The sequence below is a fragment of the Piliocolobus tephrosceles genome, chromosome 1 (genome assembly GCF_002776525.5).
Source record: "Piliocolobus tephrosceles isolate RC106 chromosome 1, ASM277652v3, whole genome shotgun sequence".
NCBI classification, from domain to species: domain Eukaryota; kingdom Metazoa; phylum Chordata; class Mammalia; order Primates; family Cercopithecidae; genus Piliocolobus; species Piliocolobus tephrosceles.
Genome location: NC_045434.1, coordinates 1249133 through 1265700, shown reverse-complemented (window position 1 = coordinate 1265700; position 16568 = coordinate 1249133). Strand labels below are relative to the sequence as shown.

General features: G+C 49.5%; 2 protein-coding genes across 7 annotated transcripts in view; one reads left to right on the top strand and one right to left on the bottom strand.

Annotated features, from left to right (window-relative positions):
* Positions 1 to 15731, bottom strand: part of ZNF496 (zinc finger protein 496) — a 34901-nt gene extending 19170 nt beyond the window's left edge. Inside the window, exons 1-7 of one of the 6 annotated variants that reach the window (XM_026455128.2) lie at positions 15586 to 15722; positions 15228 to 15443; positions 14879 to 15020; positions 13754 to 13869; positions 12978 to 13458; positions 12472 to 12655; positions 4624 to 4700 (exon numbers count right to left, since the gene is read on the bottom strand). In XM_026455128.2, the coding sequence (XP_026310913.1) occupies positions 4624 to 4700; positions 12472 to 12655; positions 12978 to 13367 (651 nt within the window). In that variant the 5' untranslated portion in view covers positions 13368 to 13458; positions 13754 to 13869; positions 14879 to 15020; positions 15228 to 15443; positions 15586 to 15722. Of the gene's footprint in view, positions 1 to 4623; positions 4701 to 12471; positions 12656 to 12977; positions 13459 to 13753; positions 13870 to 14482; positions 14854 to 14878; positions 15021 to 15227; positions 15444 to 15585 lie in introns of those variants that run through there. The other 5 variants (XM_023216252.3, XM_026455129.2, XM_026455126.2 and 2 more) reach the window with 5 other exon arrangements.
* Positions 6490 to 7583, top strand: LOC111545279 (mitochondrial import receptor subunit TOM22 homolog). The gene is given in 2 exon segments (XM_026455131.1): positions 6490 to 6714; positions 6716 to 7583. Coding segments are annotated over 2 exon segments (429 nt in total). The 3' UTR covers positions 6920 to 7583.
* Positions 15732 to 16568: the final 837 nt, after the last annotated feature.

Genomic DNA, 16568 nt, shown 5'->3' with positions numbered 1-16568 from the left:
ATCTCCTGACCTCGTGATCCGCCCGTCTCGGCCTCTCAAAGTGCTGGGATTACAGGCTTGAGCCACCGCGCCCGGCCAACACAGTATTTTTCAAGTGCTAAAAGAAAACTGTCAACTGTGAATCTTTCATTTGGTGAAAACATCCTTCAGGAATGATGGGGAAATGAAGACCTACTAAGATGAGGAAAAAATAAGTAAGTCCATTACCAGCAGATCTATCTTAAGAGAATGGCTAAAGAAATACTCTAAACAAAAAGAAGGAACCTTGAAACATAAGAAGAAAGAAAACAGTAAGCCAAAATATGAGTAACATATAGGTTTTCTTTTTCCTTTTGAGTTTTCTGAATAATGTTTGACAGTTGAAGAACAAATTACAACACTCTATGATGTGGTTCTAAATGTACGTAGAGGAAATATTTAACACAACTGCATTATAATAGGGGAAGAAGGGTGAGGGTATGTAAAAGGAGGCATATTGTATTTCTTTCTTTTTTTTTTCTTTTTTTTTTTTCTGATGGGGTCTCACTCTGTCACCCGGGTTGGAGTGCAGTGATACAATCACAGCTCACTGTGCAGCCTCAACCTCCTGGGCTCGAGCAATCCTTCTGCCTCAGCTTCCCAAGAAGCTGGCACTATAGGAGCACACCACCATTCCCAGCTAATTTTTTTAGAATTATTATTTGTAGAGACAAGGTCTCGCTATGTTGCCCGGGCTGGCCTCAAAATCCTGGGCTCAAGCAATCCTCCCACCTTGGCCTCTCAAAGTGCTGGGATTATAGGCGTGAGCCATGGCACCCGAACAAAGGAAGTAAGTTTCTACACTTCACTCAAACTGATAAAATGACACTCAGTAGATAAGTTATGTATATATAATGTAATACTTAGAATAACCACTAAAAAGGCTATACAAAAATATACATACACTCAACACCACACTAGGTAAATCGAAATGGAATTCTACATGTTCAAGCAACCCACAGAAAAATAGGAAAAAGGAAACAGAGAAACAAAAACAGAGCCAGAAAAATAGAAAGTCTTAAGCCCTAACATGTCAGTGATGACATTAAATACAAATGATCTACACACATCAATTAAAACACAGTAAATGGCAGAGCAGATTAGAAAACATTATCCAAATGTATACTGTCTAGGCCGGGTGCAGTGGCTCACACCTGTAATACCAACACTTTGGGAGGACGAAGCAGGTGGATCACCTGAGGTCAGAAGTTCAAGACCAGCCTGGCCAACATGGTGAAACCCCGTCTCTATTAAAAATACAAAAATTAGCCGGGCCTGGTGGTAGTAGTCTCAGTTACTTGGGAGGCTGAGGCAAGAGAATTGCTTGAACCCAGGAGGTGGGGGTGGCAGTGAGCTGAGATTGCGCCACTGCACTCCAGTCTGGATGACAGAGTGAGACTCCGCCTCAAACAAAATAAAACAAAACAACAAACATATACTATTTAAAAGTAACTCACTTCAAATATAATAATGTAAGCAGGTTGACTGTAAAAGGATGGAATAAATATATTATGCAATTAATAATCAAAAGAAAGAAGAGAAGCTATATTAATATCAGATAAGAGTAGTTTCTTACAAATCTAAACACATACTTACCAACGATTGCATACCCAGGCATTTATCCCAGAGAAATGAAGACTGATGTGCACATAAAAACCTGCACACAAATATTTATAGCAGCTTTATACAATAATGATCCCAAAACAACCTGGATGTTCCTCAACCAGTGAATGGTTAAACAAACTGCTGGACCTCCATGCCATGGAATACTACTCAGCAATGAAAAGCAATGGATAGTAACACACGCAACAACCTGAATAAAGCGCCACAGAATTGTGTTGAATGAAAACAGCCAATCCCCAAAGGTTACGTACTATACTAATCCATTTATATAACGTTCTTGAAATGAAATGACATTATAGAGCTGAAAAACAGATCAGTGGTTGCCAGAGGTTGAAGAGAGGGTGAGGGTAGGAAAGAAATGAGTGTGGACATTAGGTAACAGGAGATATGGTGAAGCACCTGTTCTGTATCTTGAACGTATCAATGTTAATACCTTGGCTGTGACATTGTACTATATTTATAGAATATAGATTTTTACTCTATATTTTACCATTGAGCGTTTAAAAAGTTCACAGGATCTCTCTGTGTTATTTCTTACAGTGGCATGTGAATCTATAATTACGTTAAAATAAGAAGGTTAATTTAAAAAGAAAAACAAAACTTCATGTGTACCATGTTCGAGGCAGCATTATTCACAACAGCCAAAATGTGGAAGCAATGCAAATGTCCATCGACAGATGAATGGATCAACAATGTGATATATACACACATGGGAGTATTATTCAACCTTAAAAAGGAAGGGGATTCATGGTCGGACATGGTGGCTCACACCTGTAATCCCAGCACTTTGGGAGGCCAAGGTGGGTGGATCACGAGGTCAAGAGTTCGAGACCAGCCTGACTAACATGGTGAAACCCTGTCTCTACTAAGAATACAAAAATTAGCCAAGCGTGGTGGTGGGTACCTGTAATCCCAGCTACTCGGGAAGCTGAGGAAGGAGAATTGCTTGAACCCGGGATGCAGAAATTGCAGTGAGCCGAGATCGAGCCACTTGCACTCCAGCCTGGGTGACAGAGCAAGACTCTGTCTCAGAAAAAAAAAAAAAAACGGAAGGGAATTCCGACACATACTAAGACATACATGAACCTTGAGGACAGTATGCTGAGTGAAATAAACCAGTCACGAAAAGGCAAATAGTGCATAATTCCACTTATATCAGGCATTTATAGTCAAATGAGTGGGGACTGAAAGTAGAATGGAGGTTGCCAGGGGCTAAGGGAAAGGGTAAATGGGGAGTTATTATTTAACATATAGGGAATTTCGGTTTGGGAAGATGAAAAAGTTCTACAGATTGGGTGTACAATAATGTAAATGTACTTAACACCACTGAACTGCATACTTAAAAACAGTTAAGATGGAAAATTTTATGCTATGTGTATATTACCACAATTAAAAATAGAAATTAAAAAACACTTATAAACAAGATCTTCATGATGGCGACTTTTAGTGCACTGGGAACAAACTATCAGAGTAACAAAACAACACTGACTTATCGAAGTCTCTGTACTGTGCTCGCTGTGGCATTTACCAGGGACTGCAGGAATTGAAAGAGGAAGACCAAACCTCAATGGGTACCGAAGGAACCGCATCCCCTTGTGCGTTATACTGCTTAAAGACGCAACTTTTAATAAGAAGTATTGGTTTTACCTCCTTCATGTTTGGGAATAGTCACAGTACGTAGCAAATGTTGACATGTATGTGTTGAGCATCAGGGTAAACGGGCGTGTGTCACAGCTTTGGTGGGGCAAGAGCAAGTTATGGAGATGCCTCCTAACTGGGTAACCTGGCTAATGCCTTCCCATACCTAGCCCTCCCTTCTCCAAGTTTAAAGTCCTGTCGGCCGCGCACAGTGGCTCATGCCGGTAATCCCAACACTTTGGGAGGCTGAGGCAGGAGGATCACTTGAGGTCAGGAGTTCGAGACCAGCCTGGGCAACACAGTGAGACCCTGTCTTTACAAGAAAATACAAAACTTAGCTGGGTGTAGTGGCATGCACCTGTAGTCCCAGATGCTCAGGAGACCAAGGTGGGAGGTTGGCTTGAGCTCAGGAGTTTGAGGCTGCGGTGAGCTGCAATTGTGCCACAGCATTGAAGCCTGAGTGACAAGGCAAGACCCTGTCTCTAAAAATAGAAATAAATAAAGTCATGGCAAATGAACTGTGCAGAAAGCAAACTGCTCAGTTTCTGACATTCTGCTGAGATATGATAATAGTGTGTCTACTGTTTTTCAGTTTTCTGTTGGATAAGGAGCAACTAAACAAAAACAGGAGCCACACCTCCTGTTCCCATGGGAGGGGATGATGCTGTCATAACTAAGTCTCATGCCAGCCAGTGGAAAGGATCAGGAGGGAAAGTGAAGGAGATATGGCCAGAAAACATGGCCAAAGGCAGCAACTGGGCTAGAGAGGTGAGTAAGATCACCTGCTGGACCAGCCCCCAGCCTGACTCTGACTCCTCAGAGCGCCCGAGTAAGCAAGTCTTATACAAAAACACGAACGAGTACATTCGAGGAAATTCTGGAATGACTCACCATGTAGATCTGTGACAGGACTGAAATTATCTGTGCTTTCTTCCCTCCACTTCCTAACCTTTCTAAAATACAACCATTGCTGCGATGATTATTAAATTGAAAAATTCTCTGTAAAATAAAGAGCAGAGAGATCTCCTTTTTCACAAGAGGGGAACTTAGACACACTGAGAGGCCCATCAGTGGGGACTCATGGGCCTGTGTTTCCTGCTATCGTCTGCACAGAGCTTCCTGAAGGTGGCCTGATGACAGTCAACCCAGTGAGCGGCTGGGACCACAGGGCAGGAGGAGAAATGGGGCGTCTCTTAAGCTCACGCTCTGCCTGTTCGCTTTTCTGGGCCTGGACAGAACATCCTGTGTGGCAGTCAGAAAGCTGGCTGGGGCCCTAGGAAAGCTGCCCTGTAGCCTACAGAGGCACACACGGGGTTTTCAAGGACTCCCGTAGAAGCCACTCACCGGGGGCAGCTGGAGGGTGGTCACCTGCTGTGTGTCCCGGACATTCTCCTCCTGAAGAAGGAAAGCATCTTGCAGAACTGAAAGAGATCAGAAAATGGTGTCCCAAAGGGGACCAGGGCCAGGCCTGGTGCTGATACCTTCTGAGCTTCCCACGGCTCTTCACTTCCATTCTGGTGGCAAAGAAAATCACAAGAGAGGCATCAACAAGGAGCTGTTTGACGGTGCTTTTCATAAAACCCCAGTCTCTGTTCTTACCTGTAAAATGAGGATTACGAAATGCTACACATGGAAAGCACTCTGTAAACCACAAAGATTGCTGCGACTTTGTTTCCAGACATAACAAGGGGGGCTGTAACAGAAAGTGCCTGGGTTCATGATGCCACAGTCAATTAAATGAACTCTTTCACCTCGGGCAGGCAGGTCCCCGGACCTCAGCATTGTTATCCAAACTATGTGAAAATAAAGGTTAAAACTCCATGGAGTTCAGCCGTGTGTGGTGGTACAAGCCTGTAATCTCAGCTATTCCTATTTTGGGGACTAAGGTGAGAGAATCACTTGAGCCCAGGAGTTCCAGACCAGTATGGACAACATAGACAGTATTTGTCTCTTAAAAAGAAAAAGAGAAGAAAAAAAAAAAAAGAAGAAAAAGAAAAAGCCGTAGAGTTGAGGAATCTATAAGAACTGTTAGGGTCTGGATGTGGTGACTCATGCCTCTAATCCTAGCTCTTTGGGAAGCCAAAGTGGGAGGACTGCTTAAGCTCAGGAGTTCAAGACCAGTCTGGGCAACACAGTAAGACCTCATCTCTACTAAAAATAAAAAAACTGGAAAGCTGAAACAGAAGGATTGCTTGAGCCTGAGAGATCAAGGCTGCAGTGAGCCACAGCTACACCACTGCCTTCCAGCCTGGGCGACAGAACATGGCTCTGTCTCAAATGAAAAAAAAAGTAAGGGCTGTTGGCAATCAGAATGACTATGGAATTCCATAAAAAAGAAGGAAAATCCTGTCATTTGTGATGACATGGATGAACTTGAAGGACGTGCTACGAGCAATAAGCCAGACACGAGAAGAGAAATACTCCATGTTCTCACTTAAATGTGGACTCTAAAAAAGTAGAACTCATAGAAGCAGAGAGTAGAAGGCTGGTTACCAGAGGCTAGGGAATGGGGGGACTGGGGAGACACTGGTCAAAGGGTACAAAATGTCAGTGACACGAGAGGAGTAAGCTCAGGAGTCCTATTGCATAACATGGTGACTATAGGCAGTAGCAATGTACTGGGTACTTACAAATTACGAAGAGGGTAGATCTGAAGTATTTTCACCACACGCAGAAAAAGGAGAGGTGTATGAGGTAATGCATTATATTAATTAGCTTGACTTTTTTTTAAGAGACTGGTCTCACTATGTTGCCCAGGCTGGAACAGAACTCCTGAGCTCAAGGGATCTTCCCACCTCAGCCTCCTGAGTAGCTGGGACTACAGGTGTGCTACCATGCCCAGCTAATTAGCTTGATTTAATCATTTCACAGTGTGTATAGATATCAAAACCTCACACTGTTCACCGTAAATACATACAATTTTTTGCCAATTTGAAAACAGAAATTAAACAAAGAAGAAAAACTGTTACCACCGTAGGTACTCCTGAAAGAGCATTTGACACAGTGCCCTAAAGACCCTCATACAAAATGTCAAGTGTGGCTTTGGGACCATCTCACCAGCCTTATTTTGGGCTACCAGGGACTCTGCCACTCTTGTCTCCTGAAATTGGAAACTGCCCCTTGTTCAGGCTTCTGCCATGAGCTACATTCCCTGCCAACAGGGCAGCCATGTAAAAACGAGCTCTGTGTTTCAAAAGGTACTCCTGAGTCATGGCTGCCGCCGTTGCTGCTGCCGGTGCCGGGGAACCCCAGTCCCCGGACGAATTGCTCCCCAAAGGCGACGCGGAGAAGCCTGAGGAGGAGCTGGAGGAGGACGACGATGAGGAGCTAGATGAGACCCTGTCGGAGAGACTATGGGGCCTGACGGAGATGTTTCCGGAGAGGGTCCGGTCCGCGGCCGGAGCCACTTTTGATCTTTCCCTCTTTGTGGCTCAAAAAAATGTACAGGTTTTCCCGGGCAGCCTTGTGGATTGGGACCACTTCCTTTATGATCCTGGTTCTTCCCGTTGTCTTTGAGACTGAGAAGTTGCAAATGGAGCAACAGCAGCAACTGCAGCAGCGGCAGATACTTCTAGGGCCTAACACAGGGCTCTCAGGAGGAATGCCAGGGGCTCTACCCTCACTTCCTGGAAAGATCTAGATTGTTACTGCTGTTTGAGCTGTCTCGGTGGGATAAGTTTGAAATTCAAGTGTTTGAACTGCTGATTATTTGGATTTTTTTTTTTTAAACTTTGGCACATTTATCTATCTAAACCTGGTGGGGAGAATTCTCCTCACATTGTCTCATGGAAAGACTCAACTTGCAACTGTGCCCTCCACACTATCCTTACTTCTGTCTTCACTCTGATACCAGAGTGCAGCCATGCAGACGGTTATTCCTGCTCTGGCCACCTTACTCCTTTCACCAAATTGCTCCTAACTAGAAGATGTCACTTTCCCCTTGTGGGTAGGAATCGATGCCAGTGGGAGGGATGTGCCCCTGACCATTAACGACTGCCTTTTTTATTTTTATTTTTTTTAAAGAATGGAGCTGTTGGGGAGGGACATGCACGCAATGTGAAAGACAAAATGCATTACACCTGTAGTGTAAAGCAGCCACTATGAATCCCTATGTATGAGAGGAGGGAGGCTGGCTGCAGCTTCAGCCACAGAATGGGGACTGTGGAAGACAGATCAGGAGTTCATTTCCCCTGCACAGTTTGGTTGTTAGACCTGTGTGTGTGTTTAAAAAAACAGAAGTCAGTGCTCACTTTTTGTATTTAAATATTAAAAATGATTCCAACTGGAAAAAAAAAAAAAAAAAAGGTACTCCTTTCTCAGATGAAGACTTGGAGAGCTGTGCTATAGTCTATTGGTTAACCCCAGGTCATATGTTAAGTCATTATCACAGCAAACCCCAGAGGTCAGTGCCCCTGGCCTTTCAGACTTGGGACACAAAGCCTGCAGGAAACAGCAGCTGCAGGAGTGCCTATGTGGAACTAAGGATGGGGTCAGGAGCCCACACAGACGGTAGTGCCGTTCTAGGGGCCTCAGTGGAACGCAGCCTCTTCACTGTGGCTGAAGGGAAGCTCAGGCTAGATGGGTGTAGATTTGAGGAGGTGGCATTTTTGAGTGTGTATGTTCTATTTTAAGTTTCTATCTTCATCTTTATTTAACTTACTTTTACCTCCCAGTTTTATTAAGGTATAATTGACAAAAATTGTATGTATTTTGTGTATGGAAACTGTACATACAGCCAACAGACACATGAAAAAATGCTCATCATCACTCGCCATCAGAGAAATGCAAATCAAAACCACAATGAGATACCATCTCACACCAGTTAGAATGGCAATCATTAAAAAGTCAGGAAACAACAGGTGCTGGAGAGGATGTGGAGAAATAGGAACACTTTTACACTGTTGGTGGGATTGTAAACTAGTTCAACCATTATGGAAAACAGTATGGCAATTCCTCAAGGATCTAGAGCTAGATGTACCATATGACCCAGCCATCCCACTACTGGGGATATACCCAAAGGATTATAAATCATGCTGCTATAAAGACACATGCACACGTATGTTTATTGCGGCACTATTCACAATAGCAAAGACTTGGAATCAACCCAAATATCCATCTGTGACAGACTGGATTAAGAAAATGTGGCACATATACACCATGGAATACTATGCAGCCATAAAAAAGGATGAGTTTGCATCCTTTGTAGGGACATGGATGCAGCTGGAAACCATCATTCTTAGCAAACTCTCGCAAGAACAGAAAACCAAACACCGCATGTTCTCACTCAAAGGTGGGAACTGAACAATGAGATCACTTGGACTCGGGAAGGGGAACATCACACAATGGGGCCTATCATGGGGAGGGGGGAGGGGGGAGGGATTGCACTGGGAGTTATACCTGATATAAATGACGAATTGATGGGTGCTGACGAGTTGATGGGTGCAGCACACCAACATGGCACAAGTATACATGTGTAACAAACCTGCACGTTATGCACACGTACCCTAGAACTTAAAGTATAATAATAATAAAAAAAAACTGTACAATGTGATAACTATACATTGTGAAATGATTAAGCTAATTAACAAATCTACACCTCATACATTTTTGTGATGAGAACATTTCTTATTTACTTTCTTAGCAATTTGCAAGTATAAGATGCATTATTTTTGTTTTTCTTTTTGTTTTGAGACGGAGTCTTGCTCTGTCGCCCAGGCTGGAGTGCAGTGGCACGATCTCGGCTCACTGCAAGCTCCGCCTCCCGGGTTCACGCCATTCTCCTGCCTCAGCCTCCCGAGTAGCTGGGACTACAGGCGCCGCCACCTCGCCCGGCTAGTTTTTTGTATTTTTTAGTAGAGACGGGGTTTCACCGTGTTAGCCAGGATGGTCTCCATCTCCTGACCTCGTGATCCGCCCGTCTTGGCCTCCCAAAGTGCTGGGATTACAGGCTGAGCCACCGCGCCCGGCCAAGATGCATTATTTTTAATCAACATCACCATGCTGTACCACAGATCTCCAGAATTTATTCATCTTGTCTAATGGGAACTTTGTACTCTTTGACCAACATCTCCCGGAGGGGGTGTTTTATTTTTTAGAGGTGGGATCTCACTATGTTGCCCAGGCTGGTCTCAAACTCCTGGCCTCAAGCGATCCTTCTGCTTCAGCCCCCTGAGTAGCTGGAACTATAGGTGTGAGCCACTGTGCCTGGCTAGCAGGTGGTATTTTAGTTCTGCTTCCTCATACCTGCCACCTTCTGGGATATGTGGCTATCCCAGATATACATATGAATATGTAGCCCACCCTACCTTTGGCCCCGATAAATGAATACATGGACCCTTTCGAGAATCACTTTGGAGAGCTGCAGACCCTACACAGAACCTAGGTTGTGGGGAAGATCTTCAAGATGAGGAACTATACAGCTCTGACCGGTAGTGCATTCCAATGATAAATTGTCCTAATAGTTAAGGTTTTCCTGATTGCTAACTCTTGTCACACCTACTTTGCATACTGATTACTGCTCATGGAAATGGGAGAGCTGGCCCAGTTTTCCTAAACCCCATCTGTGGTTGCTGGCTTATCTCAGAACTTTATCAAGAAGCAACTGCACAGGCTGCTGTAGTTCCTGCAACTCTTCCCCTCCTCCTGCGTGCCTTCCCAGACCCCACTACAAGGCCTCTCACAGCCCCCCACTTCCTGAATAACCCAAGCTACTTGCACGTGCATTATGTGGGTGACTGGCTGCTTCCCTTATGCCTGTTGTTACGGGCTAAGTTATGGCCCTCTCAAATTCCTATGTTGAAGCCCTAACCCTTAGGTACACCAAAAGGCGACTGTATTTGGAGACAAGGTCTTTAAAGAGGTCATTAAGATAAAATCAGGTCATACGGGTGGGCCCTAATCCAATAGGACTGGTGTACTTACAAGAAGAGGAGACAAAGACACAGACACACACAAAGGAAAGACCATGTAAGAGACCCAGAGAGAGGTGTCTGTTACACTCGCGCTGCAAACTTCTCTTAGTGTAAACATCTTCCTCTTCCTCTCCCTGAAAGAAAACTGCCCGTCATCAAGAGTCCTGGCACAAAGCTTGTTGTCAGCTTTCAGGGCCAGATATTCATAGGTTTTTATGGGTCCCAAGGAGAGCCAGTGGCATGAGACTTCCCCTCCCAGCTCCTTCTTTTTTGTTTTGTTTTGTTTTTGTTTTGAGATGAGTTTCACTGTTTTTACCCAGGCTGGAATGCAATGGCGTGATCTCAGCTTACTGCAATCCCCGCCTCCTAGGTTCCAGCGATTCCCCTGCCTCAGCCTCCCGAAAAGCTGGAATTACAGGCACCCACCACCACACACAGCTAATTTTGTATTTTTAGTAGAGATGGGGTTTCACCATCTTGGCCAGGCTGGTCTCAAACTCCTGACCTCAGGTGATCCGCCCACCTCAGCCTCCCAAAGTGTTGGGATTACAGGTGTGAGCCACTGCGCTCAGCCCCTAGCTCTTTCTAAATCCCTATCTGCAAACTTCTCTTAGTGTTAACATTAGGCACGTCTAAAACCAAGGAGAGAGGCTTCAGAAGAACCCAAGGCTGCTGATACATTGACTTCAGACTTCCAGCTTCCTGAACTGTGAGTGAATACATTTTTGTTACATAAGCCATCCACTCTGTGGTACTTTGTTATGGCAGCAAACAACACACCAGCCTCCTGAACTGTGAGAGAATACATTTCTGTTACATAAGCCACCCACTCTGGTACTTTGTTATGGCAGCAAACAACACACCAATCTTGACTTACAAGCAAGAAAAGGCTGAAGAGTTTGTATGATTTATACAGAAGTCACTATAGTTTTTCCACACAGAGAAATTTAATAGGCATTTTGGTTTTATTACTGAAAAGCTTATCATAAGGCCAACACAACTTCTGCAAATAATAAGAAAGCCCCCCTGGCCCCCCAGACACTTTCTTTCCATTGTACTTATACAGCACTGTGGCAAGTCCACGCAGAGTCATAAGAAAGCCCCCCTGGCCCCCTTGACACTCTCTTTCCACTGTACCTACAGAGCACTGTGGAAAGTCCACCCAGAGGAACCCACGTGCCAGACTTCCTTCAACCCAAGAGTACTGGTTTCCCATGATATGTACTTATAAAAGTTTTGGGTGGGCGGGTGCGGTGGCTCATGCCTGTAATCCCAGCACTTTGGGAGGCCGAGGCAGGCGGATCACCTGAGGTCAGGAGTTCGAGACCAGCCTGGCCAACATGGCGAAACCCCGTCTCTACTAAAAATACAAAAATCAGCCGGGAATGGTGGCAAGCGCCTATAACCCAGCTAATTGGGAGGCTAAGGCGAGAGAATCGCTTGAACCTGGAAGGTGGTGGTTGCAGTGAGCCGAGATCGCGTCACTGCACTCCAGCCTTGGTGACAGAGTGAGACTCCATCTCAAAAAGAAAAAAAAAAAAAAAAAAAAAAACTTTTGGGCATCTCAGGCCTTGTGCTCAGCCTTTTATAGGTTGTATCTCATTTAACCGTCCAAAAACCCCCAAAAAGGTAATTACTATCTCTGTTGGACAGAGGAAGAAACTGAGGCTTTCGGAGTATAGAAGCATGCCTCATATCATACCCAGAAGATTCAAATGTAAGTTTATAATCTGACAACAAAACTACTTTTCTGTAGCAACCATGTACTTCATACACATACTCAAACCATGTCTAGCTGATGTTCTGGTCCCACACACTAGATACCATCCTGTCTTCTCCAGAATATTTTTATATTTCACAATGCTCCTGTAAATAGGAATTGTTTAGCCAAGGAAACAGAGGTTTCAAGAGACAAGAGATGGCCATGCTCCATTCATGCAGCAGGCCCTAGTTGTACACTAGCAGTCCCTAGCTGTCACCGAACTGACAAATCCTGCAAAGATGCACCCTCAAAGAGATGAGAGGGCACCACCTCAATGACACCCACTTACAGAAGAGTTAGCTCCAAGAGGATCTAGAACCATGAAGAGAACAAACATCCTGATGAGATTCTCGTTTAACTGCTCTAGGAAGGGACTCAGACCCTGGTAACAGCTCACAGCTCCTCAGGGGACAGGAGAAAACTGCTGATGTAAAAGCCATCAGCTTAAAAACCACCCCAGTGCACAGTGTGCCGTGTGCGCTCCCCCAGATCACCCCTGCTACTCCCCAGGCTGCATACCTGGATCCCCGCTGAGCTGGCTTGGTGCTCTGCTTGGGAGCCCCAGGCACTGTGCCAGGGCTATGGGCTGGGCATCCTGGCTCTTTGCAAGGTCGCTGTGGGGCTCTACTGGCAGCTGCTCCTGCTCCTGGTCCAGAGGGCTGTCCCCATCGTCAATCACCACAGGGTCTTCACAGTGCTTGAGCTGCAATCCCAGGGAAAGCTTTTCAGGGCTAGGTGAAGAAGTCTCATCTCTCCCTGGGCCTGGTGACCATCCACTCCACAGCTGCCCACCAAAGGCTCCACTTAGGCCTTGGACTGGGCCATAAAGGGGCACGACACCATCATGCCCAAATTAGAGCCTTCAGGGAGTAAAACTGGCTTTCCTAGGAAACTCTAGTCTGGGCCTAACCAAAGTACACGGCTCTCAATGGAATTCCTCATTCCCCGGCCAGTACATGCATGGCCCAGCCAAAGTGTCTAAGCATCAGATCTCTACCCGTCCCAGCCCCACCCCTTCTACTCACCCACTGCCAGGGTCTCCCAGGCTCCCGTTCCAGTGCCTCCACCGCGGCCACAGCCTGCTCTCCGCTCTCAGGCTCCTGCGCCCGCACCCAGCTCTGGATCTCCCGGGGTAGGATGGCCAGGAACTGCTCCAGCACCAGCAGCTCCAGAATCTGCTCCTTGGTGTGCCTCTCAGGCCGCAGCCAGCCCCGGCACAGGTCCCAGAGGCGTTGCAGGGCCTCCCGGGGGCCTGCCGCCTCCTGGTAGCGGAAACGGCGGAAGAGGCGCCGAGAGGACTCAGGACTGGGAAGCTCCCCCTGGGGGCTAGGGTTCTCTCCAGGTGGGCTCCTCATTTTCCTGGGCTCCTCACTTTCCTTCGGAGCCAAGACTCGGGGGCACAGGGCTGTGGGCATGATGGGATTTGATGGGGGTCAGCAGCAGAAGACGACCCTATTTCCAAACAGAAATCACTGGCTTCAGTGTTCTGGTCTCCTGCGGTCATTTCTGGGGGACAGTGACAAGGAAACTGTCAATGCCCTCAGAGACCAGCCCTTTGGAGAAGCCCTGGGAAAGGGAGGGAGTGTTGGTGTGGCTGGTCTTTACACACAGGATGACACAGACAGAAAGATACCCTCCCCCCATCGGTACCATTACGTGTGGATTCCCGTAAGCGGGTGACTAGGTGAACAAGGCAGGAAATCTGGGAGCAAGTGGTGGCATTTCAATGTGACACTGGTGTTTTGAGCATCCCAGGAAACCAACAGCGCCACATGCAGATGTAATCAAGACTCTCTGGTACCTTAAGTGGCTGGGTCCTCCTGGAGAGACCCGAGATGGGCAGGCCAAGCAGGCCACTATATTGAAGCTCTGGAGCCGAAGTCACTGTTCTTGTTCTTAAGACCTTTAAAAATAGAGCTGGAAAGACAAAGACAGACATGCATCGGATGAGCCTTCAAGCACATCCAGGAATGGAAAATCCATCCTGCTGGTGGCAGAGGGCTGATGGTGCTCAGTGCTGGCTGGACAACCCAGCCAGAATCAGCTTTGCCCAACAGAGTCTGCAATGGGAAGCAGGAGAAACCACCCCGAGACAGGGAACATCACATGAGAGAGCCACATGCAGCCTACCAGGGACAAACAACACTGCACTTAGAAGTATCAGTGGTTTCCTGTGAGCCTTCTGCCAACTCTTGCCTGACGTTCAACCTCGCCTCCACCCTCTTGTCTATCCTTGACCTCTTCAAACCACATTCAAGGCAACGGCACACCCGCCAAAGCCGTTCCTCGGCCAGGACAGAAGAGTGGGTCCGTCAACCGCACAGCTCAGCCCTCAAAGAACCCCTGGACACTGCAGCTGCCACACCCTCAAGGTGGGACTCAGGGGTCCCTACACCTCCCCGCTGGTGTGCAGGCGACTAGCCCACACATACAGGGTGGCAAAAGAGACCAGCAACCAGCACACCTGGCTGGTGTTCATGATTCCCACTCTAGAACACCGACCCGTGAAAGGGCACATGGGGACACTCACAGTGCCCTTCTCTGCCATCAGGCCTCTGTGATCCTGAGGACCGGCAGTGCCTGCCACTCCTCCATCTGCAGGAGGTTGTCCAGCGTGGCCGCGTCTGAACCTCCAACAGCTCACAAGGGGGACTCGGGCCTCACTCCCATTTCACAGGAAGACAAGTGATGCCAGAAAAGCTACGAAACAACTCAGTGGTTCCAGAAACACCCACTGCTCTGACTCTTTGCTTTCCAAAGTAACTCCACATACAGAAACGCGTATGGGGGCCGTGGAGGCGTCGGGCTGGACGCCTTACAGGGCTCCCCACCACCGGATTCCCTTCCAGGGCGGCTCCGGCATCTGGAGCCCGGGGTGGGCCCCGCCCGCCCTGCTCGGCGGCCCCCTGCGGCGCCCATCACACACCTGCAGCGCCCAGGACTACTCAGGTCCGCCCCCCGGAGCACCGGCGCCCACCCGGGCTGCCGCTCGGATCGTCTCCAACCAGACGGCCGCGTCCGTCTTTGTCACGGCGGCACCTGGCGCGTCGGAGGCTCGGAGGAGATGCCTGATGAATGAACTAACGTGAGCGAGGCGGAGGAGGGCCCCGCAGGGGCGGAGCGAGCTCCCCGCCGTTCGCGGAGGAGGGACCGAGCTGGATCGGCAGAAAGGGAAGGAGAAGGTCGCTGGGGGCCAGGGAAGGGGCAGCCCGCCCTCCGCCCCTCGGTCCCCTCACACGCGCGTCCCCCGTCTCGCCGGCTCCGGGGCTCCTCACCTCACAGCCTGGAGCTCCCTCCCGGCCTCCGGCCGAAAGCCCTCCTGTGGCGGCGGAAGTCCAGGGCAGCCGTCCTCATCCTCCCAGCCCGCCCGGCCGGGCGTACTCGCTGAGGCGGCGTCTCCGCAGGCGCCCGGCTCCTTTCCCGGCCCGTCCAGACCGCGTCTCCCGATCATCCGGAAAACCACGGCTCGGCTCGGGGGCAAATGGAGGCGCCTGAAAAACAATGGTGCTGCTTTCTCCCCCGCCCGCACCTTCCTGAGCGCTGGGCTCTGGGCCGGGAGGCGGCGCCGCGGAGGCCGGGCGCGGGCCGAGGAGGGCGGGGCGGGGCCGGCCGCGGGAGCCGGGGTGCACTCACCGCCGCGGCTCGTCCCTGTTGGCGGGCGGCGCAGGCCTGGCCGCTGCCGGAGCCCGCCGGACGCCGAGGAAAGGAAAGGCCGGAGCCCTCCGGCTCCCTCCCCTGGGACACTTCCTGCTCCGCTCTAGGACCGGGGAGGTCTCCGCATCTCAGTGGTTCGCTCCCCCGCCCCCCGGCCGAGGTGTGCGCTGGGGGTGACATCCGACACCCCCGACCCGCCCAGCTCCGCGCGCGCCTGGGCCTGGCCGCCGGGCCGGGGGCTTTGTAGGTCAGCCACGTCGCCGCGCCCGGTCCTCCCCGCGGGCCCGCCGGTCCGGAAGGTCGGCCCGGGGCTCTTTTCTCCGCTGTGCTCCTTCTCCGGCGCCCCCAGGACACGCCGGCCGGTGGACGCCCGGAACGGCAGACCGGGAGGCGCGGCTGGGCTGGAAGCTGGAATTGGGGGTGCGGGATGGAGCGGAGGGAGGAGGCCCCGCGCGCCGTCGGCCGCCTGATTTCAGACTCCCCCTGCGAGCCCCCCGCCAGCCGAAGCCCGGGCCGCCCAGCCCCTCCTGTCGCTGCGGGACGCCAAAGGTAGCGCTCGCAGCCGCGCCTTCCGGGCCTGGCGCCCACGTGCGGAGTCCCCGGGTTAGGAAAGGCCGCGCACCCGGAGGCCACTCCGAGCCTCGGGACGACCCTGGGGAATGCGCAGGGGGTCTGCCGTGAGTCCTGGCCCTGAGTGGGGGTCACGGGGCTGGCAGAAGTGAACACGGTTACCGCTGTGCGCAGCGGCGGAGGCAGAGGATGAGGGACTCTGACCCAAGGTTATGTGGCAGTGAGGGGCAAGCAGCAATGCGGGCCTCCGGACCCCACCCGAGACAGGGCTGCTGGCCGCTGCACCATGCTGAATATAGCCCAATTCTGACATGGGTCGTCCCCGGGGAGTGGTCGTTTTTCAGGCTCCAGAGGTTGAGGGAAAGTGTGAACCCGGTCCCTGAGCAGGCCTG